General features: G+C 42.3%; 1 protein-coding gene across 11 annotated transcripts in view; it reads left to right on the top strand.

Moving 5' to 3' along the window:
- The window catches only part of DLG2 (discs large MAGUK scaffold protein 2), a 921,944-nt gene that overhangs the window by 9,620 nt on the left and 889,475 nt on the right, over window positions 1–22,849 (top strand). For all 11 annotated transcript variants that reach the window (XM_082219075.1, XM_082219062.1, XM_082219073.1 and 8 more), the window contains exon 3: window positions 16,289–16,420. In XM_082219075.1, coding sequence (XP_082075201.1) covers window positions 16,289–16,420 — 132 coding nt within the window. The remainder of the gene's footprint in view (window positions 1–16,288; window positions 16,421–22,849) is intronic.

Below are 22,849 nucleotides of genomic sequence, written 5' to 3'. Positions count from 1 at the left end.
GTTGATGCTGGAGAAGAGTTCAGGGATCACTTAGAGTTGTGTTTCATGCCCAAGTGCAGGATGAAAGCAACAAGCCCCAGCCTCCCTATTGAGAGTGGGGACTGCGGCAGCAGTGGGGCTTCCAAGGAACACATATGCACAGTGCATTTGCAAGGCCACCCGCACCCCAGGCATTTCTAAGGCACACAGAGTATCTCAAGCGTAGTTGAAGTGTGGGGATGAGACCCTGCACCTTCTCCAGTTCCAAGGGTGGGAGAAAGGTTGGAGTTTACCCTTCACCACACTTACCATGGCAAATGACCCCCTACTTCTTGGGAGCATGGTTCTGTGGACACTTGCTGTTGTGAAGCAATAAGTCAGCTTTTTAAAAATGCATTTTTGTAACTTTTAACAAGGCAGCAGTTGCTTCAAAATGTAATTTTTTTAATAAAAAGAAGAAAAAGATAGTTGTGCTAAGCAGGCAACAGGCCAGTTCTTCAAGCATCAATAGCATCACAGCTTCACGGGATATTGGACAACCATGGTTAAATATTAGGCAATCAGGGCTGGCACGCTGGGGAACTCTGCTGGCAAGTGAGAGAAGAGATGATCCATGCAGTGTGTTTGCCTGTGTATGCAAATACAACAATAGGTCTTATGTGTAAAAAGGGAAATTTTGAAGCAATCACCAGTGAGATTTCATGGGAGATCAATACCTGCCGTTTACCCTTTGAGAAAATCTCTTGCTGTCAGTGGCCTTTTATTTGCCAGTAAAATTTTCAGGTTGTTTTTTTTTTGAGTGAAGTGAATTTGGAATATTTCTCCACTGTTTTGTTTACTTCATATAATTTTGTTATAAGGTTGCAGAAGGAAAATAAGGCAGTTTACGAAGGCCAGATGTGAGGTTTTATTTTATGTAGGAGTGCTGGCAGCCAAGTTGCTGGCTGTCTCCAGTGGGGCTGGAGTACAAAAGTGGGTAGAGGCCAAAAAACAACAACCCTACTTTAAAAAATATATATATACAGGTTGTGGATGGGTGGATTATAAAACCCCTTTGGCACAGAATCACAGCAAGGGAGCTGTAGGAATGGCCAGCATTTTCTTTTGTAAATAGACAGAATTTGCAGGGGATCCCATGAAAAACTTCTTGGCATATCCGTCACTGAAAAATAAAATAAAAATTACATGAATAATACTTTAAATGGGAAAATGTTGGCGGGGAGAGAATGATGGTGACCACATTGGTCATTGTACAGAAAGGCAAATTCAGATCTAGTTTTCAAGGTGGCTTCTATTTACTGGCCAAGATGGACCTGCGGTCTCACTTGGTATATAAGGAAGCTTATTGTGTTCAAACGTGGTTCTCCACCTGAAGTCTTTAAGTAGTAAATTCCTGGAAAAGCTTCACTGCTTGGCTGTATAGACAGGTCCAGTTTACACAAACATATTGTGCTTATTGTGGGCAGGTGGATTAAACTGGATCTAGGAAACCCTGCCAGATGTGTGGTGGGGAGAATGTGTTTGCTTTATACTGCAATGCTCAAGAAAAGTATTGTTTTAATGCCAGTAGAAGAGTAAAGTTTATGTCTTATATTCATGGGTGGTGGTGGTGGGATATTATTTAACATATATAGGTTGGTGCTTGTTGATAACTTTGCTTTATGGGTAAACAAATGTTGCCCTTACTTTTCAGTTCCCCATTCCCACTTAGCTCTTATGACGCGGATATTTACCAGGCTGCCAGATGGGAAACATCAGGTGGCCTAAAACTGTTTTGAAAGACAATACATTTTGGCTTCGTAATATGTTATTTCTCCCTTCTAATATACCCTCCCCCCGCAATAATAATCCCTTCCCTGCTAATGGCTTTTAGGTGGCTTTTTGCAGACTTAACAAGGCAGTGGGGTCTGTGTCAGAAGTCCCATGTTATTGACAAGGCTTTAATTTTCTGCTGCATCACATGGCAGTCTTAGCCTGTGGCATACCATTGCCTTGCATACTGTTTGACATATAGCTCACGTCTGGATCATGGTTGTAAACAATAGCACCAAAATCTAGGGCTTATTCTCTTTGCTCTACGGGATAATTGGATGACTGAAAAACACTTAAATACAGGGATGCTGTTTGTGATTGTTCCGACAAAGAGTGATCTCACTTAGACATGGTGAGCTAGTTCAAATAGGAAGCAGCACAGCTCACCTTGCTAAGAATTTGCAGATGCAGCAGAAGAAATAAGCCATTGGGGAAGGCTGTGCCACACATTTACAACTCCATCTATTGCAGGCCATCAATTTCAGAGGGACTTATTCCCAGAAATGTGTGAATAACACAGTAGCCTCAGAATTGGTTTAATATAGTCTCTCAATCACCACTGAGAACTATATAGTTCTGCGGGTGGGGCTGGGACAAATCAAACAGAGAAACTGCAATAAAATGTTGCAGTGTGTCATGTTCCTGTTCAGGCTTCTAGCTAGCCCATCCCTCTTCCAGAACACCCCGTTCCACCTCACCCGTTTCAATTCCTTTTCTTCTGATCGCCAACATTTCACAGCCACTGAGCATGCTCAGGCCTCATTTGAATGTTTTTGAGTTCCTCTTGTAGGGTTTTTGTATTATTATTTTTTTGCAAATCTTCGGGTTTCCTTTTGGCTTCATGAGGACCATAACTCAGACAATGAGTTTATAATTAGTATATCAGATACTAAGGACTCTCCCCTTCCCACAACTGCAGCACCCAGATTCATTGAGGAAACATCTAGCATTTCTTTTTTTTTATTTTTTATAATAATTTTTTATTACATTTTTTCCAAATTACAAAGAGAACAAAAGGAAAGACAGAACAGAAGAAAAAAAGAGAAAAAAGAACAGAAAATCATAACCATTTCGACAACTCACTTCAAATTTCCATTGGACTTCCCCACATCTCCCACATAATGCATTCTTGATAATAAAGTTATCAGCAAATTATACCCTTATTTCGTATGTTTCTTTATATTTTCAATTGCAATTTAAGTTTAAATCTCTTATTCTCCAATTACTCTAAAGATATAACATAATATCCTTTTTACCCGTTTAAACTTTGATTCTTTCATGAGTGTTATCAATTTCATAAATAATTAAATTTCATTGCTGGGGCTAACGTTCCAAATCATACGGCGTCTTATGTTTCATACAACTTATAATACTTTTGCAAATAGTCTTTAAATTTTTTCCAGTCCTCCTCCATTGCCTCTTCTCCCAGGTCTCGGATTCTTGCAGTCATCTCGGCCAGTTCCATGTAGTTCATCAATTGCGTCTGCCACTCCTCCAGTGTGGGCAAATCTTGGGTCTTCCAATGCTTGGCGATAAGAATTCTTGCTGCAGTTGTAGCATACATAAAAAAAGTTCTATCCTTTTTTAACACCTTCTGGCCGACAATGCCCAGAAGGAAGGCCTCGGGTTTCTTGGGAAAGGTGTACTTAAACACCTTTTTTAACTCGTTATAGATCATTTCCCAAAAGGCCTTCAATCTTGGACAAGTCCACCAGAGGTGAAAGAATGTCCCTTCAGCCTCCTTGCATTTCCAACATTTATTATCAGACAAATGGTATATCTTAGCAAGCTTGACTGGGGTCATGTACCACCTGTATACCATTTTCATAATGTTTTCTTTCAAGGCATTACATGCCGTAAACTTCATACCGGTGGTCCATAACCTTTCCCAGTCCTCAGACATAATATTGTAACCAATGTCTTGAGCCCATTTTATCATGGCTGATTTAACTGTCTCATCCTGAGTGTTCCATTTAAGCAGCAAGTTGTACATTCTCGATATTACCTTGGTCTTTGGTTCTAACAGCTCTGTCTCAAGTTTCGATTTTTCCACCTGGAATCCTATTTTTTTATCTAGCTTAAAAACCTCATTAATTTGGGCATAATGTAGCCAATTTTGCACCTTATCCTTTAATTTTTCAAAGCTCTGCAACCTCCAATTACCTCCAATGTTTTCTATTATTTCCCAATATTTCGGCCAATATGCCTCCATATTGGATGTTTTCCGGGCTTTGGCCTCTATTGGTGAAATCCACCTCGGGGTTTTACTTTCCAATAAGTCTTTGTATTTTTTCCAGACCATAAATATTGCTTTTCTGACAATATGGTTTTTAAACATTCCATATGTTTTCCCCTTGTCATACCACAGGTACGCATGCCATCCTAACGAATTATTAAAGCCTTCCAGATCTAGGACATCAGTGTTTTCCAATAAAATCCAATCTTTCATCCAGCAGAAGGCCGCAGCTTCATAGTATAACCTTAAGTCCGGCAGGGCAAACCCCCCTCTCTCCTTTGCGTCAGTTAGTATTTTAAACTTTATTCGGGGCTTTTTGCCCTGCCAGACAAATTTAGAAATGTCCTTCTGCCACTTTCCGAAACAATCCACTCTGTCCACAATCTGCAAGGCCTGGAACAAAAACAACATTTTTGGCAAAACGTTCATTTTTATAGCTGCAATTCGGCCTAACAAGGATAGTTTCAATCTTGACCAAATTTCTAAATCTTTTTTGACTTCTGACCAACATTTTTCATAATTATCTTTAAATAGATTCAAATTCTTAGAAGACAGATTGACCCCCAGGTATTTCACTTTTTTAACAATGTTTAGTTCTGTTTCCTTCTGAAACCCCTCTGTTTCAGTAACCGTCAAGTTTTTCCCTAACACCTTAGTTTTTTGTTTGTTCAACTTAAAACCCGCCACCCGACCAAATTTCTGAATCAATTCCAAAACTCTTTTTGTACTAGGTTCTGGCTCCTGTAATGTTAAAACCAAGTCATCTGCAAATGCTTTCAGTTTATATTGTTTCGCTCCGACCCGTATTCCTTGTACCTGCCGATCCTCCCTTATCATATTCAGCAAAACCTCCAGGACTGAAATAAACAACAGAGGGGATAGGGGGCACCCCTGGCGTGTTCCTTTTTCGATATAAAGTTCTTCTGTCACCACATTGTTCACTATCAACTTAGCTTTTTGTTCTGAATAGATTGCCTCTATTCCATTCTCAAACCCCCTTCCCACTCCCATCCCTTCCAAGTTTTTCTTCATAAATTTCCAAGAAATGTTGTCAAAGGCCTTCTCCGCATCGATAAAAATTAACACTGCTTTGGTGTTAATATTTGTTTGTAAAAGTTCCAAAATATCGATAATATTCCTGGTGTTATCAAATAAATGTCTACCTGGGAGAAAGCCTGCTTGGTCCTTATGGATTACTTCATTTAGTACTTTTTTAAATCTATTAGCCAAAACATCCGCAAATATTTTGTAATCCACATTTAGGAGTGAGATGGGGCGGTAGTTCTTAAGTTGAGTCTTTTCAGTTTCCACTTTAGGTATCAGTGTGATGAATGCTTCTTTCCACGTATCTGGTGCCCTCCCTCCCTCCATAATCTGGTTGCAAACCTCCATTAATGGTTGTATCAAGTAGTCTTTTAAGGTCCTATAATATTTGGAGGTAAGTCCATCAGGGCCTGGAGATTTGCCTAGCTGCATGTTCTGAATGGCATCCTCAATTTCCTGTTGTGTTATTTTGCAGTTCAAGATTGATCTCTTCTCTTGAGATAATTCTGGAAGGCCATTTTCTTTCAAGAATTGTTCTATCTCAGTTGCATCCTCGGATCCTTGTGTATACAGTTTTTTAAAATATTTCTGGAAACACTTTCTAATTTCTCCCGGTTTCTGAATGTTCTTTCCTTCAACTTCTAGATTGGTAACATAATTTAATTTTTGTCTCTTTTTCAACTGCCAAGCTAGCAGTTTCCCACATTTATTCGCCGACTCAAAAGATCTTTGTTTCATTTGTTTAATCTTCCATTCCACTTCTTGATTGATCAGTTTCGCATATTGTGACTGGTGGAATTTGATTTCTCTTAAAATCTCCTTTGATTTTGGGTTTAATCTTAGTTTTTTCTCACCATCTCTTATCTTCTCCAATATCTTGTCCTTTTTACCATTCCAGAACTTTTTCTTGATCGTATTCTGTTGTATCAGGAACCCTCTCATAACAGCTTTACTCGCGTCCCAGATTATTCTTTTTTCCACCGAGGTATTCAAGTTGATTTCAAAGTAGTCCTTTAAAGCTTTTTGGGCCTTCTTTACAGTCTCTTGATCTCTTAACAGGTTGTCATTCATTTTCCATCTGAAGGAATCGGCAGTAGTAAATCTCATTTCCATTTTCAGAGCGTTATGGTCGGAGCATGTCTTTGGGCAGATTTCTATTTTTGTAGTCTTAGGTGCCAGCCCTCTAGTTGTCCAAATTTGGTCGATTCTTGTCCATGACAGATGGGCCTCAGAAAAGAAGGTTCCTTCTTTACCTAGGGGGTTTCTCGTCCTCCATAAATCAATTAAATCCATATTGTCAGTTAATTCGAAGAAAGTTTTTGGTAATCTTCCATCTTTGGTCAAATTCTGGTTCTGTGACTTATCCATAAGAGTAGAGACAACCCCATTCATATCTCCCATCATAATGATGTTAGAATAGTCCAGATAATCCAGTAATGTCTCATGCAGCTTCTTGTAAAATTCTGATTTCCCCTCATTTGGTGCGTAGATTCCTAATATCAAAATTTTCTCTCCTTGGGTCGATATTTCAATAGCCAGGATTCTTCCTTGTTCATCTTTAAACAAGAATTTTGGTGAAAGATTCTCCTTGGCGTAAATCACCACACCTCTCTTTTTAACTCTGTCTGATGAAATAAATTCTTGGCCTAATCTTTTATTTATTAACACCTTCTTGTGTAACCTGGTCACATGGGTTTCTTGCAGACAGATTATATCCAAATTTTCTTTCTTTAAAATGTGGAAGATTCTTTTGCGTTTTTCCGGGGAATTCACGCCATTAATATTCCAGCTATACAGCTGTAGAGACATCCTGTATCAATCTGTTGTTACTCTTTATTGGGTGTCTTCTTTTTTGTCCGAGTCCGAAGGTGGTGGCTCTTTTCCAAACTCTGGTGGTGGCCAAATAGCTACTGCTCCTTTCTGCAAGTCTTCTCCGTGGTCGTGTAGGAACTTCTGGCTGTCTTCTTTCGTTTTGATTTTTATCTTCTTTCCTTTGTATTTAAAATAAAGGCCTTGTGGGAACTCCCACCTGTATGGTATTCCGTTGCCTCTCAAAAGTCCAACTAGATCAGTATAGTTAGATCTGAGGTCCAGTAGTTGCTTAGGGATGTCCTTGTAGATTTGTGCTCTTCTGTCCTGTATCACAAGTGCTTTGTTAAAATGTAGGTCAAGTAGCTTGTCTCTCTCCTGTTTAGTCCTTAGAATGATCAAACAGTCTCTGGGCCTGTCTTTCCCGGCGGCTCTTCCCAATCTAAATGCAGTTGTTATTTTAAAATCTGTATCTTCATTTACACCCCAGAATTTAGAAAATTCTGCTGTTAGGAAGCCTATCAAGTCCTCTTTCTCAATCTCTGGGATAGAGCGTAATCTCAAATTATTTTCCCTATTTCGCAGTTCCACCAAAGACAGGTAAGCCTGCTGGTCAGTAATATGTTTGTGGAGCGGCCTTACCTCTCCTTTCAGTTCCTCTACTCCTTTTGCTGCGGCCTCTGCTTTTTGGTTCGCAGCCTCCGCCAATTTTCGATTTTCGGATGTTACGTCTTTTAGATTTCCAATATCTGGAAACATCTAGCATTTCAACTCCCAGCTTAGAGAGAAGAGTTAGCTTCTAGAGACCCAGGGTAGGAGCTGAACCATCTAAAATGGCAGATCTAGCAACTCTAGGGTTGCCATATTTTGAAGAGCAAAAAAGAGGACGCTATGACAATTCTCATTTTAAATACCCTTGCTATATATGTAAGCTATAGAAGCTGTGATATATTGCTGAGGCGGGCAGGAGAAAAGAAGAGGAAAGCAAGTTTTCAACCATCAGTTATGTCTATGTCTCATCCAGAAAGTATAGCCAGACACATTTTGGCAAATTTAAAATATGCTAGTACAAAGTTGGTGTCAGTTTGCAATAGTTAGTTAAGCTCTTCAGGAGCTCACAAGTAGGGATGGATTAATTTGTATACAGTCAAACCTTGGTTCCCAAACGCCTCCATTTTGGAACATTTCGGCTCCCAAAACCAAAAACCTGGAAGCAAATCTCCGGTTTTGAACGTTTTTCTTAAGCTGAATGTACGACGTGGCTTTCGTTTGAGAGCAGGAAGCTCCTGCAACCAATCGGAAGCTGCGCCTTGGTTGTGGAACATTTCGGAAACCGAACGGACTTCCAGAACGGATTATGTCTGACAACCGAGGTTTGACTATTTCGGATTGTCTTAGTTTATTATTTTCCCAATCTTAAGTACAGTCCTCTGCATTTCCACATCAGTTTGCTTTTTTGTTTTAATTCCTCGTGAAATTTCATTAGCATATTTCTCCTTACACATATTTCTGCATGCCTTTTTGCCTAGCAGATGCTAGCTTTGTAAAGCGATTTCCAGCAATAAAATAACACATTTTGCATGTTATTTTCACTAGCGTGTGCATTTTGATACCCATTTTACCCTCGTAAACCCATTTTTGTACCTCTTAAATGGCTGGAGAACTTGAATAGCATTGCAAATTTTGAAGGATGACTTTTTCCCAATTTGCAATTAGTTTTGGAAACTGCAAATTGAATGCCTTGAATGCCTGCCCATGAGGGTCTGGATGTTGGCATCACACAGACCCCAAGGTCCACCCCTGACTGGAGAACATTGCTTGGGAAAAAGTCACAAAGAGGCTGGTCTGGTTTATAGCTAAAGGTAAAGGGACCCCTGACCATTAGGGCCAGTCGCGGCCGACTCTGGGGTTGCGGTGCTCATCTTGCTTTATTGGCCGAGGGAGCCGACGTACAGCTTCCGGGTCATGTGGCTAGCATGACTAAGCAGCTTCTAGCTAACTAGAGCAGTGCACGGAAACACCATTTACCTTCCCGCTGGAGCAGCACCTATTTATCTACTTGCACTTTGACATGCTTTTGAACTGCTAGGATGGCAGGAGCCAGGGACCGAGCAACGGGAGCTCACCCTGTTGCGGGGATTCGAACCGCCGACCTTCTGATCGGCAAGTCCTAGGCTCTGTGGTTTAACCCACAGCCCCACCCGCGTCCCATGGTTCATAGCTACCTCTCCGCTATTTGCTTAGGGGAGTATATCCTGTCATGCAAAGTCTGTGGCTCAGTCACTGAACTTTGCATGCAAAAGCTCCAAGGTTCAAACCCTAGCATCCCCAGGCTGGACTGGGAGAAACCAGTGATCTGACCGACCCTTATTATAATGCCGCTCACAGTAGGTACTGGACAGGGGTCAAAAACCAGACCCTCCCATTGAACGCCTTCATAATCAACTACAGTATTCTACCGATTTACAAGCTGTGCACAATGGCGGACTTTGGGCTCTCAACTTCCAGTGGCACTGTGCGTGCCTCTTTGTGCTCCATTCTACAGAATTTTCACACTACCCTAAGGCTACCCAAGCAATTGCATATTCATGTCATGGAACTGCAGAGGGAAAACCTGAAATTACGTAAACCGCGACACAATAATAAACTCATATTTATAATGCATTTGCATTTTTTTCCTGCTTAAGCTGGATTGCTGCAGCTTAGCCACTCCAAAGCTAGACAGCATTTCTACCTTGTTAGCTAGAATTTAAAATAATCTGATTAAAACGATCCAATTGCTGGTGTGTGTTCTAGGGCTACAGTTTGCGCCACTTTAGCTGGTTAGTATTTTGCCTCTGTGTTGGCATAGGCTCGCCACCTTTCAGCACCCGAATCACAGAAATGTAGTAGATCATGGGTAGGCAAACTAAGGCCCAGGGGCTGGATCCGGCCCAATCGCCTTCTAAATCCGGCCCGCGGACGGTCCAGGAATCAGCGTGTTTTTACATGAGTAGAATGTGTCCTTTTATTTAAAATGCATCTCAGGGTTATTTGTGGGGCGTAGGAATTCGTTCATAATTTTTTTCCAAAATATAGTTCAGCCCCACACAAGGTCTGAGGGATAGTGGACTGGCCCCCTGCTGAAAAAGTTTGCTGACCCCTGTAGCAGATGAACTTTCTTACCAGGGAGATCAAGCGGAAGGCAAAGTTTTGCCTGTTTGAACACTTTCTTGCTATACTGTTATTAAAAGGCATAGGAGCCAGGCAAGTTTAAAAAGGAAAGTTGGCAACCCAAATTTGATTCCATGAAGTATGTGGGTTGGGGACCCTCTTTCCTACCCCTCAAGCTGCTGTTAGCCCCATGGTGTGGGTGTCCCCCTCTCCCACGCCAGGACTAATAAGATGTAGGGAAGGTTCAGCAAACAGTGTGGAGGAAAAATAGTTATACCACATTGACCCATTCCCCCATATCCACAAAACTGGCTTGAAGGCAACCTGAGTGGAGCCTATATTTGGGCGAAGTTTAAACTTGGTTGAATAGGGTATGTCTTACATGGAGTCAGGCTGTTTGTCCATTTTAGCTAAGTATTATCTAGGCTGACAGGCAGTGGCTATCGGAGGTCTCTGGCATAATCTGTTGCTGGCTATTAACTGGAGATGGCCGGGATTGAACTTGGGATCTTGTCCGTGCAGAACGTGTGTTGCATCACTGATCTATAGCTAGGGCTGAGAGAATGTACCTATTTCGGTTCTCCCGGTTTCTCATTTTTCCAATCTTAAGTTTAGTTCCCCACATTTTCACACCAATATGCCATTATTATTATTATTATTATTATTATTATTATTATTATGCCTCATGAAAACTCGTCAGCATTTTAGTGCAACTTCCTCCTAATATACACATATCTCCATGCTTTTTTCCTAATACAGTGGTACCTCTGGTTACAAGCTTAATTCGTTCCAGAAGTCCATTCTTAAGCTGAAACCGTTCTTAACCTGAAGTACCACTTTAGGTAATGGGGCCTCCCGCTGCCGCCGTGCAATTTCTGTTCTCATCCTGAGGTAAAGGTCTTAACCCGAGGTACTACTTCCAGGTTAGCGGAGTCTGTAACCCGAGGTATTTGTAACCCGAGGTGTTTGTAACCCGAGGTACCACTGTATACAGTTTTCAAAAGCAGTTTCATTTCTGCATGTCTCTCCACACACCCTGCAAATGTATACATTCCATGATCACTGTACCCCATTCTATATTCAGTTTTGTGTTGTGGTTATGGTTTTTTTGAATTGTTAGTTGCTTGGTATCCAAAGGTCTCCAACTGACGAATAACACTCTTAAAAAGACAAAAACAAAACAAACAGAATAAAAACAGCCCCCACAGCAGCCACAGGAAGCTTGGGCAGTACCAAACTCTGGCAGCTACGTACAAGTTACTTGGAGAATGGCATTGCAAAATTTGGAGAAGTACAAATTTCAAAGGATGGCTGCGATTTGGTTTGCATACAGTGGTACCTCGGGTTAAGTACTTAATTCGTTCCGGAGGTCCGTACTTAACCTGAAACTGTTCTTAACCTGAAGCACCACTTTAGCTAATGGGGCCTCCCGCTGCTGCTGTGCCGCCGGAGCACGATTTCTGCTCTCATACTGAAGCAAAGTTCTTAAGCGTATGTAACCTGAAGCGTATGTAACCCGAGGTACCACTGTATTGTATTAGTGAGAATTAGGCAGGTTCTCCTTTAAATGAGAACTGAATGGAATTTCTCTCTCCTCCCCCCCCACTAGTAGTGGCACTTCTTCAGAATAAAACAACCCCCCCCTAAATATCCCCATGGTCCCCAAACACCTTTCATCTGATTGAATTCAAAGCTCTCACCCCCACCCTCGAAAGTAAAAATTGAAATATCGATGAGGTTTTCTCACAGATGTCTTGTAGTTTGGCCATGAGACACGGAAAACAATTGTGTCTTTGAAGGCTGGAGAGTTGTTTGTTTCGATTACTTTAAAAACAACAACAACAATTATCAGTGGGTATATCTTGGGAACAAGTAAATGCTTTGTAGGGGGAACTGTGGAAGGAATTTACAACTGGAGACATGCTGGGTTTTAGCACTTGAGAAATGTACATTTGCAGTAATTTCTAAGCTGTGGGCTGGGACACCCTAGACTGCAAGTGTGCTGTGGGGCCCACAAACAAACCAGAACTTTAGGTTTGCACATTTAAACTGGATTAACACCCTTTGTCCTGGAGCAACGAATCCACTGAAGATAACAGCCCTGGACTTCTTGTGCTTTGGAAAAGGGACAGGGAAAATACATGAAAAGTTGGATTGCTAACAGAAAGACGTGTAGAACCTTGTTAAGCAAAGTGAGGTGAATGCAGGGCCGAATTTAAGTTTGATGAGGCCCTAAGCTACTGAAGGTAATGGGGCCCTTTATATGTCCAGCTGTCGTTTGTCAACAGCAAATTGTTGCTGTTTAATGTGTTGAATATATGCTATATGGTAATTTATGGACCTAATAGGTATCTAAAGCCATTTGCACATGCAGAATGTAGGCACCCTATATATAGAAATGAGCAAACCAGTGATATTTTAGGGAGCAGGCTAGCAGGCGGGGCCCATGACTTACATCACAGGAGCCTACACAACACAAACACTGTTGCTGCATGTAGGTTTTATTTTATTTGTTTTTTATCTTATATTTTGGAAATGTACATCCAGGTTTTTTTTTCTTTAAATTTTTCTGGGGGGCCCCAAGAGAGTGGGGCCCTAAGTTATAGCTTGTTTAGCTTATACGTAAATTCGGCACTGAGGATGATAACTGTTTTGCAAACAAACCAGGATGTATGCTCAGTGAAGATAGGAAGTAATCCAACCTCCGTCTAAGATTTGTGCAAGCTAATCAGGATGAATGCTCAATCCATAAATCATCTGGAGGGGGCCCAATAGAGCACAGATTTCTGCATGCACAACTTCCCACCTCTCCTCCACCAGTGTAGCCCCTGAATCTGTTCTGGGGGTTCCTATAACAGATTTGGGAGGGCATGAGGTGTGCAGAACGAGGAGGGGGGAAATTCCACTGTGCAAGTGGAAATCCTTGCATTTTTGCATCTTTTTAGTAGAATACTGTCCCTCACTCTGCGGCTCTCGGCACCTGCTGCCTGAGGCAGCTTCTTCTCTCTGTCTAATGATAGAGCCGACCCTGGTTGCAATTGGACTCTGGTTACAAGGGAAGCATCTCTTGGGCGTCTTTAGGCTGTTTCCCTCCTGTTAGTCCAGGGAGTTTCTGGCTTAAGTATGAAATGATTGTGTGGTTTTCGAGGCTTGCAGCCAACTGATTGAGTTGCAGAGAACTTTTAAGCAGGCAGAATGGGAACGATGCTCATTTGAACCAAGAGGAAGAGTGCAAAATCAATTACAAATGCAAATATGTTTGAGTCCTAAGAATAGCTGCCTTTGTAGCTAACTGTGCACTATAAATATCCGAGATAGAGCTAATCATCTATTCTCACCCAGTGAAGGGGAAGAATCCTCAAAAGCTCCTACAATCAGATGTCGGTCTTACATAAGTAGGGTTGCCAACTGACCAGAAAAAAGCAGCTCAGCCTACTCCTGTGCTTATAACAGAGGAGTGTGTTGGAATCATTTGAAAACCCAACAATTACCTGTTAATTGCTGCTGATTAAACTACTATCAACTGGACTCAAAAAGTTAGAAACCCTATACACAAATACGACATTTACTTTAATTGGTAGCTTCTTTAATCCTACAGCATTTAGTCAACAAATTAACCTTGGTTATGCGTTGCAGAGATAGTTTTGTGATATTTATTTGTGTGTGTTGTTCTTATCATTTGACAATATTTAATCTGTAAGCATTTGTGGGAAAGGAGCTACATTTTTTGTTTTGTTTTCCATTTTACATCAATAGTCAAGGTTTTGTGGAGTGACAACAGAGTTGCAAGAGCTTAGTCAACAAGCTGAAAGAGGAAATGAGGTCTTCAGTTCAAATATAAAAGCTAAATTGTTTGTCGGGAGCCGAATATTGAATAAGATCATGGGTTTGGATTCTGGGTCCAATTTTAAGCGTCACCTCCAGATGGCAACCCCCCCCCCCAACATTTCAAGGATGCAGAAGTAGGAGGAGGGATTGAGAACAGAAGAATATAGTCTTCCATTGTTTACAGAAGAAAACTGTTACTGAAATACGTGATGCTATTGTGTTTTGGGGGTTGAGGTATTATGGTGTTGGCCTGGAGTTCCCAAGCAGTGTTGATTATAACACAACATTTTAGGACTGGTGACCTAAAGAACACCTATAGTGGGGCAAAAAGCCATTATCTTGATTCAGACCACAGATGATAGAACTGAACTGCTTCATGAATTGTGAGCCATCAATTTCACAGTAGAGTCTCCTTTGAAGGGTTATCAAGCAGCCAATACTGATCAGTAAAGTAATGTATCAGGTAACCAGGATTGTTTGTTACCTGTTGTTGATAAATCTCCATTTTGCATCTATTTTTGCCCCTTTGGGGATGCTTTGTTAAAATGTTCTTGGTGTGAGTTGCTAGAGGTGAACCCTCCAGGGTTCAGCATTCAGCCTCGCGTGTTTAGAATTGCAGAATCATAGAATTGTAGAGTTGGAAGGGACAACAAGGGTCATCCAGTTCAACCCCCTGCAATTCAGGAATCCTTCGCCCAGCATGGGGCTTGAACCCACAACCCTGAGATTAAGAGTCTCGTGCTCTACTGCCTGAGCTATCCACATGCGGAGCCCAATAAAAACCACCGTATTGGAATCTGTAAATATAAATGTCTAGGGAGAACTGATAATAATAAATAATAATAAATTTTATTTATATCCCGCCCTCCCCAGCCGAAGCCGGGCTCAGGGCGGCTAACAACACTAAAATAGTGCAACATTATAAAAACATCATAAGAATTAATTAAAATCAAAATTGATGGCAACCGTAAACTAAAGTATTGTAAAGATTGCCAAAGGAGGGAGTCAGGCTGTGCCCTAACCAAAGGCCTGGTGGAACAGCTCTGTCTTGCAGGCCCTGCGGAAAGATGTCAAGTCCTGCAGGGCCCTTGTCTCTTGTGACAGAGCGTTCCACCAGGTTGGAGCCGCAGCCGAAAAAGCCCTGGCTCTAGTTGAGGCCAGCCTAACCTCTCTGTGGCCTGGGACCTTCAAGATGTTTTTATTTGAGGACCGTAAGTTCCTCTGTGGGGCATACTGCCCTTAGCTATACATTACAGGAGATGCACTGGTCCACATCTTTCCCACACGGTCCCCCTGGTGATGTCTCGTAAAAGTGACATGTCATGTGATGTCATCATGGCCAGCACCCCTCCTCTCCAGTTCATTGATCACTTTTGTAGGTGGTGGGGAAACAAATGACTTCCTTTTACCAGGGACAGGAGCTGTGCATCCTGTGTAATAAATATCTAGGTAGGCCTTTAGATGGTTTGCAAACCAAAGAATTCTCCAAAGCATAGCTAATGCAAGTCATGCTTCTTAGCTGTGCCTTGAAATCTCCCAACGCCACTTCATTTCCTATTTATCCAAGGCCTGGGCTCTTAAAATAATCATATATTCATGGCAGACTTTGGAGCACTGATTCATTTTTGAAGTGGTTTTTGGCGCTGGACCAGTTGCTTGCCTCTCTAGTGTGTTATTTTGCGCTGAAATCCCAGCATAGGGAAGTCAATGGGAAATTCTGAGAACCAGCCGACACCAAATCACTAGGAAGAAACCTGAAAAGGAGATCTAAGGCATTTTACACAGTGAATGTTTGTTCTTGCTGCGTTTCAAGTCAAATTTGCCCATCACTGTACATGTACCCATGGGCTGATGTGTGTTGAAGTCACGTGCCGTGGGTGGAGTCTGTGTGGTGATGTCCTCACCTGATGGAATTGCCTGATTGGTTTCCCACCCTGACCTCCACCTTTGGAAATTGTGATGGAAAGGAAGGCTTCACATACCTGGGATTCAGCGTGCTTCAAGTAAGAATACTGTGCTCAAGATCGCTTGAAGTTGACTTGAGGGAAGCCATGTCAAAATGCAGTAGTTTACTAGAAATTGCAGGATAGGTCTGGATCCTGTGTAATCTCATGTGTACATGGATGCCCTACTTAGGGCAAGGTCTTCAGAAGCTGCTGCAGGGAAGAGATGGAGTATGGCCACTTTGAGGATTGGGAGGTCTATGATTTCCAAAGCTGTTGCAGCAAACTTCATTGTGCTGTACTTTGATTCTGATGATGGTTTTATTGTACGGTTGCTTTATTTAATGTGTGGTGCTTCTATTCCCTCTCATCGATCAATAATCTGTTCCTGCTTCTCCCCCTCCCCCTCCTCTGTTTTGTTACTCTCAGCCTTTTCAACCCAGTTAACTACTTTTATAACCTTGGATATTTTTATTTATTGTAGACACGGATCGAGCTTTAGCACTTCTGGAAGATTATTGCAAGAAGCTGAAAAAGCCAGAAGAGCAGCCACTGAAAAAGGCCATTAAAAAGGTGATGGGCATCTTTAAAAGCAGCTTATTCCAGGCATTGCTAGGTACGTAAATCCGGTTAATGCTTATTTTTTCTTCATGGTTGTTATGATTCATGCAATTGGGTGTTGAAGATGGATGGCTCTTAGATGATTCTCATAGATTGGCTTGGTTAACGGGGTCATGTGAACAACTAGCCTGATGTGGAGATGTTCTATGTGGAGTCTAGTTTATTAAGTATGGTTTCTGTAGGTGGTAATCACCATAAAGTAAAGAATTTGAAAGACCACCTTCTTCCCTGTAGATCAGTTCAGGGCTTAAGACAACAGAGGTGGAGGTTCTGATGATTCTACTACTCTCAGACGTTTGGAAGTGAGCAATGGCAGCTTGTTAGAGAGCCTTCTGCGTGATGGTTCCAAAAATGTGGAGCTTCCTCTCTATAGAGGAGGGGACACCATATCTTTCCAGCTTCTGTTGTTTGCTGAAGATACACTTGCCCTCCTGAAAATTGAAAAACGTGTTTTGGTGCCTCTCTTGGCAGAAAACATGACCTACCTATTTTTTATTCTATTGTTACAGGTGTTTGCTTGTTTGTTTAACTGTCCCATCTGTTTTTATATGCTGTAATTTGCTTCTCATGAAGGGTGGGTTAGAAATACAATAAAAATGGTGATGTGGAACTTTTCTTGCTCTCTCATTTTCCTGATGTAAATGATCCTGCCAACCTGCCAAGCTGCCTTCTGCTCTATTATGGGTACCTATAGGCTTCCCTGATGGGGCAAATAGAAACTTTGGGGGAAATATTTTACGTTGGGAAAATGATTCAGTTTTGGCATTGGGGGCACAGTTGCCCACTTGTCAAAATCCAGAGGTGGAGGATTTGAAAATGGATCTCCAATGTTGCCTTGTTATGTCTGGCCAAAAGAGGAGGTTGAAGATATGCTTTGCTGTGACTCTGGGAGGCAGAGAGATTGTTCTGTTGAATATGCCCGCCCTTGGAGCTAGTAAGTGTCCGATAGTTTTGATAGGGACAGGCAATCACCTTCCTCTTTGCTTAGAAAGTGTTCAGAGAGTTGAGCACTGTAGTTTAAGAAGAAGAAGAAGAAGAAGAAATTGTAGCGACCACCATCACCTCCTCCTCTCCTTCCATAAGACCAAATAACTGACCATGGGAAAAGTGGAGATGGAAGTAGCAGGTGCTTGCTGAGACCTTCTGGAGTGTCTGTTCCAACCAGAATCCCTGGTGGGAATCTGATGCTCTGGAGCTTTCACTTTGAAAGAAATGGGAGGTGGAGTGTTTGTGTGATTCTGGGTCTCTTCCCGGTCACCGATCGGTGCTTCCATAGACTTGGCAGAGTGCCTTTTGCCATCACCTTCTCCACTTCCTCCTTCTTCACGACATGTCTGTTGGCATCAGGGAAGGAGAATGAGTAGGAAGTGGTGAAAGGCCCTTGGAGAGGGGCTTACAGAGGTGGACATAGTTCTTTTCTGATCCTCCTTGGAAGAATTCAAGCAGGTATCACCTTGTGGTTGAAATTCAGTTCTAGTCTTGGAGACAGAAGGTGACAGCCATCTCTCTTTGTCTGTATGTACAGGGCATAAATTTTCATGTCAATCAGTGCATGTTTTGTCCTTGAGGGAATGCTGCTAATATATTTCCCCCCAAAATGCTTGCTTTCAAAACTGCTACAAAAGTGGTGTTGTTGTTTCCTGTGATTTCGGGTTTTTCTTGGGGTAGCTAAGATGTTTTGTAAGTGAGAAAAAGGAGAATTGCTTGAACCAAAGCTTTCCTTCCATTGTGCTGTTCATCACTCGTTGCGATAAACAGGAAAGAAGTTTCCCAGCCTGTTGATTTAATGTTTTGTTTTATATCTATAAAAAAACCCACAAATGCATTTATTCTCTCCATCCACCCACTTGAGATGACCTTTCTTCACTCCCGAGGTGCTTTTAAAATTTTATTACGGAGATTTTGGAATGGTGAAACATGCATAATCTCTCATTACAAAATTGTTTTGCTCTTTGAATGCCTTGGATTGGCTGATACTCAATAAGTGACTGTGCAACCATATTCCAAGGTTGTAAGAGGATGCCGTTACATAATAAAACCTGATTATTATATAATCGTTACATATAATAATCACACTTCTGACATCTGTTTGGGACCACGTTTGATAGGCTGCCTCATAATGCGTTTCTGCATTAAAATTCACACAAATGTCATATGGTCCCTGTGTTTTGGTTTTCAGTCTTATTCCTTTTAAAAAATCTGTTGTGTGTTCGTCGATTTTTGTCCTGAAAAGTTGCTTATAACTCTGAATATTCACAGTGCTTGTGGCAGGTTTCAAATGTTAAAATCTAACAAAACAGAACCAAAGAAGAAGCCAAAACCTCACCAATAAAACACACACCACAGCAACAACAACAACAGTGAACAAGATAACTCAAAGTTTAAACTCGTAAAAGCCTCTCTACTCTCCAAAAGCTAATATTTTTAAAGGTAAGCTTTTCACTTAAGCAAAACCAAAGCAAATGTTAAGAGAGTTGGGAGTGAGGAAGATGCAGAATTGCCTTGAGGCGGCGGTTTGGAAGGTGATTAATAAATCCAAGATAATAATAATGAATAATGCACCAACTAGGCCTGAAGGTTTTAACTGGGATGGGTGTGATCAGTGTTCCTGCTTACTCTGCATCCAAGATCCTTCCTGCTTTCTCTTCTTGGGCTCTTTATCTTTAAATCAGACTCTGAAGGAGCCTTCAAAGAGAGGGCTGAGGACAAATGGTCCCTTAATTCCTCTCCCATTGTGGCTTCCCAACAATTGATGCAAAGAGGCAAACTGCCTCTGAACATATAAGAAGAGCACTGCTAATTGAGGCCAATGACCCACGTAGTTCAGCATTCTGTCATTTTAGTGTCTGACCGGATGTCTATGGGAAGCTCATAAGAAGGACGTGAGCGCAACAGTGTTCTCCTCACTTGCAATTCTCAAATATTGTTATAATAACAGTAACAATCCCCCACTCATCTGACTGGGTTTCCCCACTGGGCATACCACTTCTACTACCGTGGAGGTAGAACATAGTCATCATGTTTAGCAGTGACTGGTAGCCTTATTCTCTCAATTTCTCATTTTACCTATCTTAAATTCAGTTCTCCGCGTTTCTGCAGTGATTTGCAATTTCTTTAAAAATCCTCATGAAAATTTGCCATAACTTTAGTGCACTTTTCTCCTTATAGACACATTTCATGCAAACAATGTTCCTCGAGATATTTTTTCGTATGTTATTTACACAAATGCGGTCATTTCTATTGCATCCTTTTCCCCAATGCATGCATGTCTGTGCGCACTGATGTAGATCTGCATCACAAAAAAATTGAGAAGTGCGAATTTTGTAGGGTGATTGGGTTTCAGTTCGCTTATTGGCTGCAGTTCCAGAAAATGTGCAGGCGTGCAGTGTGGCGACCCCAGAACTGCGACCAGGATTTTTGGAGGTGCAGTTTTTAATTATGGGTAGGGGAAACCCCACAAATACTGGGTCCTGGATTTCCTTTTGCTTTGCATTCAGCCCCTGAACCTTAGTAGAGATGCTTCTAAGCAGCATAATCTTTTAAGACGTATCATGTTTCCCTAGCAGAGGAATCAGGGCTCATTACTAGGTTGCTGTAAGAGTAATAAATATGAATGAGGCCTTGATTATAGAAACAGATGAATAATTGAAATGGAGAACTGAGAGGGTAGTTTATCAGAGGATGCTCTATTATATATAATAAGTGCCATCTTGGCAATCTCAATCCACTCAGCCATGCTGCACCAAAACGGGCATCCTACTCTGGCTGGCTGTGGTCTTCACAACCATCGAAGAAATGAAACATATATTCTAGTTTTTTTATATCATACCCCTCCCATCTGGCTGGGTTTCCACAGCCACTCTGGGAGGCTCCCAACAGAATATTAAAAACACGATAAAATATCAAACATTAAAAACTTCCCTAAACAGGGCTGCCTTCAGATGTCTTCTAAAGGTCTGGTGGTAGTTCTTCTCATTGACATCTGGTGGGAGGGTGTTCCACAGGGCGGGTGCCACCACTGAGAAGGCCCTCTGCCTGGTTTTCTGTAACTTGGCTTCTCAGAGGGAGGGAACCGCCAGGAGGCCCTCGTCACTGGACCTCAGTGTCTGGGTTGAACAATGGGAGTGGAGACGCTCCTTCAGGTATACTGGGCCGAGGCCATTTAGGGCTTTCAAGGTCAGCACCAACACTTTGAACTGTGCTCAGAAACGTACTGGGAGCCAATGAAGGTCTTTCAGGACCGGTGTTATATGGTGTCAGCGGCCACTCCGAGGCAAAAGTAGGCAGAGCAACAGCTGTGTTCCTTAGCTCGGTACCAAAGACCCATGCAAAAGTCACAGGTTTCTGACAACAGCATGCATTTCTTCACCTGGCCGAGCATGATGTATTGCCATAGTTCAAGGACGCATTCCAGTCAGGCAAAAAGGCACAGCCAATGGGGCAAGGGCGCTACCCAGCCAAATAAATCCACACGGTAGAAAGCAACCTTTTCATTGTCAAAGATAACATCTACAGACGCTTCTGTAGAGCTCTGGATATCTTCGCACACCAATCTAGTGTCTAGGCAGTGTCAGGGACTGGCTGGATGGCAAAGAGTGGTGGGAGATGACAAGTCAAGATCCCCACCCCCCAGGGAGGACACAGAGGGGGAAGCAGGAGGTTTGAGTGAACACAGGGGCTCAGAATAAGAAAGCCGTTCAAGGGACAGGGCTGGGCGTCAAGGGACTCAATACAAGTGCAGACTCTGACAGAGAGGAGCCAGATGATGTTTCGGTTGCTCAGCGGCTGGGCAATCCCTCTGCAACTACTTCTCCACTGACACCCACGTCACAAAGAGCCTTGCACATTGCTGAGCCATGGGCCAGACTGGTCCAGAGGGGGGTCCCTCCCCCTTGCAGCAGTTTACGACGGCTTGGGACGAGTCTAGGAGGAGAGGGTTAAAGAGGGACCAGATTAGCCTAGAATGAACTCAGTTGTGTTTTACTTTTGTGAATAACAGGTGATTGCACGTCACGTCTCAAGTCCCCTTTCCTGACCTGTGGATGAACCTGCCGTCCTGACAGCCCCTTGATAGGCAGCTATTCCCAGGTCAGAGCAGTTGCCACAACAGGGGACCATTTTAAGTACCATCCACCAGTTTAGGCACCTTCCCCCAACTGACTGCCTACATGCAGCCAGAGGCTATGCCTGCGTGGAAGCGTCCTCTGCTCATCCCTTTTCACCCCCTTCCTGGTTCTGGGAGAAAGTGGTGCAGAAGAGGGCGGGGAAGCCCTTCCAACCCACCCTCTGCTCCACCCTCCAGCTCTGAAGCTTCCCCTGCCTCAGACTCTTGCCTTACGGCTGATACATGTCCCCCCAAATCACTGACCCTGTCTGCTGAGTCAGAATCCAGCCCCGTTTCCCCTGCTGCACACTCATCAGTGTCTTGCCCGTCCCTGACATTGGCATGGCTTGGAGAGGGTCCTGGGGTCCAGATAGAGTTCCCTGTGCCTTGGCTTCCGGTCCCTGCCTTAAAAGGGCAATGGTGGAAGGGGTGTGTGGGGAATCTGAATGGGGAGGAAAAAATGATGCAGGTAGCGTGTCAAGAATTGCATGTCTGCTTCTCCCCACTGTTGGGGGAAAAATAACAACACTGCATGCAGAAAGCTAGTGTATCAGGGAGAAGAATTCAGTCGAACCTCCCTGGTATTCTGTTTCTCTGCAGCCAGATCTCTCCGTCTCTGATACACCACATAACATTTCTCTCACCCACAGGAAGGTGGACTCTCCTTCCTTGGAGGTTTTTAAGCAGAGGTTGGATCGTCATCTCTCAGGGATACTTTGGTTGAGATTTCAGGGCATTGGACTAGATGACCCACAGGATCCCTTCCAATCCTATAATTCTATGATTCTGTTATATTTCCCCACCTTCTCTCGGCCCAAGTGCTTTTCTCCTGCTCTCTCGCAGGCCACAAACATGCAATACCTCCCCCTTCTCTCCCTCCCTGCCCCTCTTGTTAAAATTATTTTATTTACGATTTTCAATTTTATACATTTCAATAATTTTACATTCATCTTAACATTTCAAAACTTGACTTCCTTCCCCCTCTTTCCGCTGTTCCTTGAATTTATTTTTAATATTTTCCGCATATCCAAATTATCTTAATTTGCTCATTTATTCATCTAGTTTAAGTATATACTATTATAAAACTGCAGGTTATTACAATAATCCTGCCAATGTTCTTAACTGTTTACAGTTTATTTGTAAATATTCAATAAACCATTTCCATTCTTTTAAAAAAAGTTTGTTATCTTGATTTCCTATTTTTCTGGTAAGTTTCAACATTTCTGCATATTCTGTAAGTTTCTGTATCCATTCTTCCTTTGCTGGGACTTCTTCTTTCTGTTTTTGGACAGGTAACATACTTGCTGCTGTAGTTGCATA

The sequence above is a fragment of the Podarcis vaucheri genome, assembly GCF_965113315.1.
Source record: "Podarcis vaucheri genome assembly, chromosome: 4".
NCBI classification, from domain to species: Eukaryota; Metazoa; Chordata; class Lepidosauria; order Squamata; family Lacertidae; genus Podarcis; species Podarcis vaucheri.
Note: the sequence above shows the minus strand (reverse complement) of the source record. Positions and strands in the feature narration are given on the sequence as shown.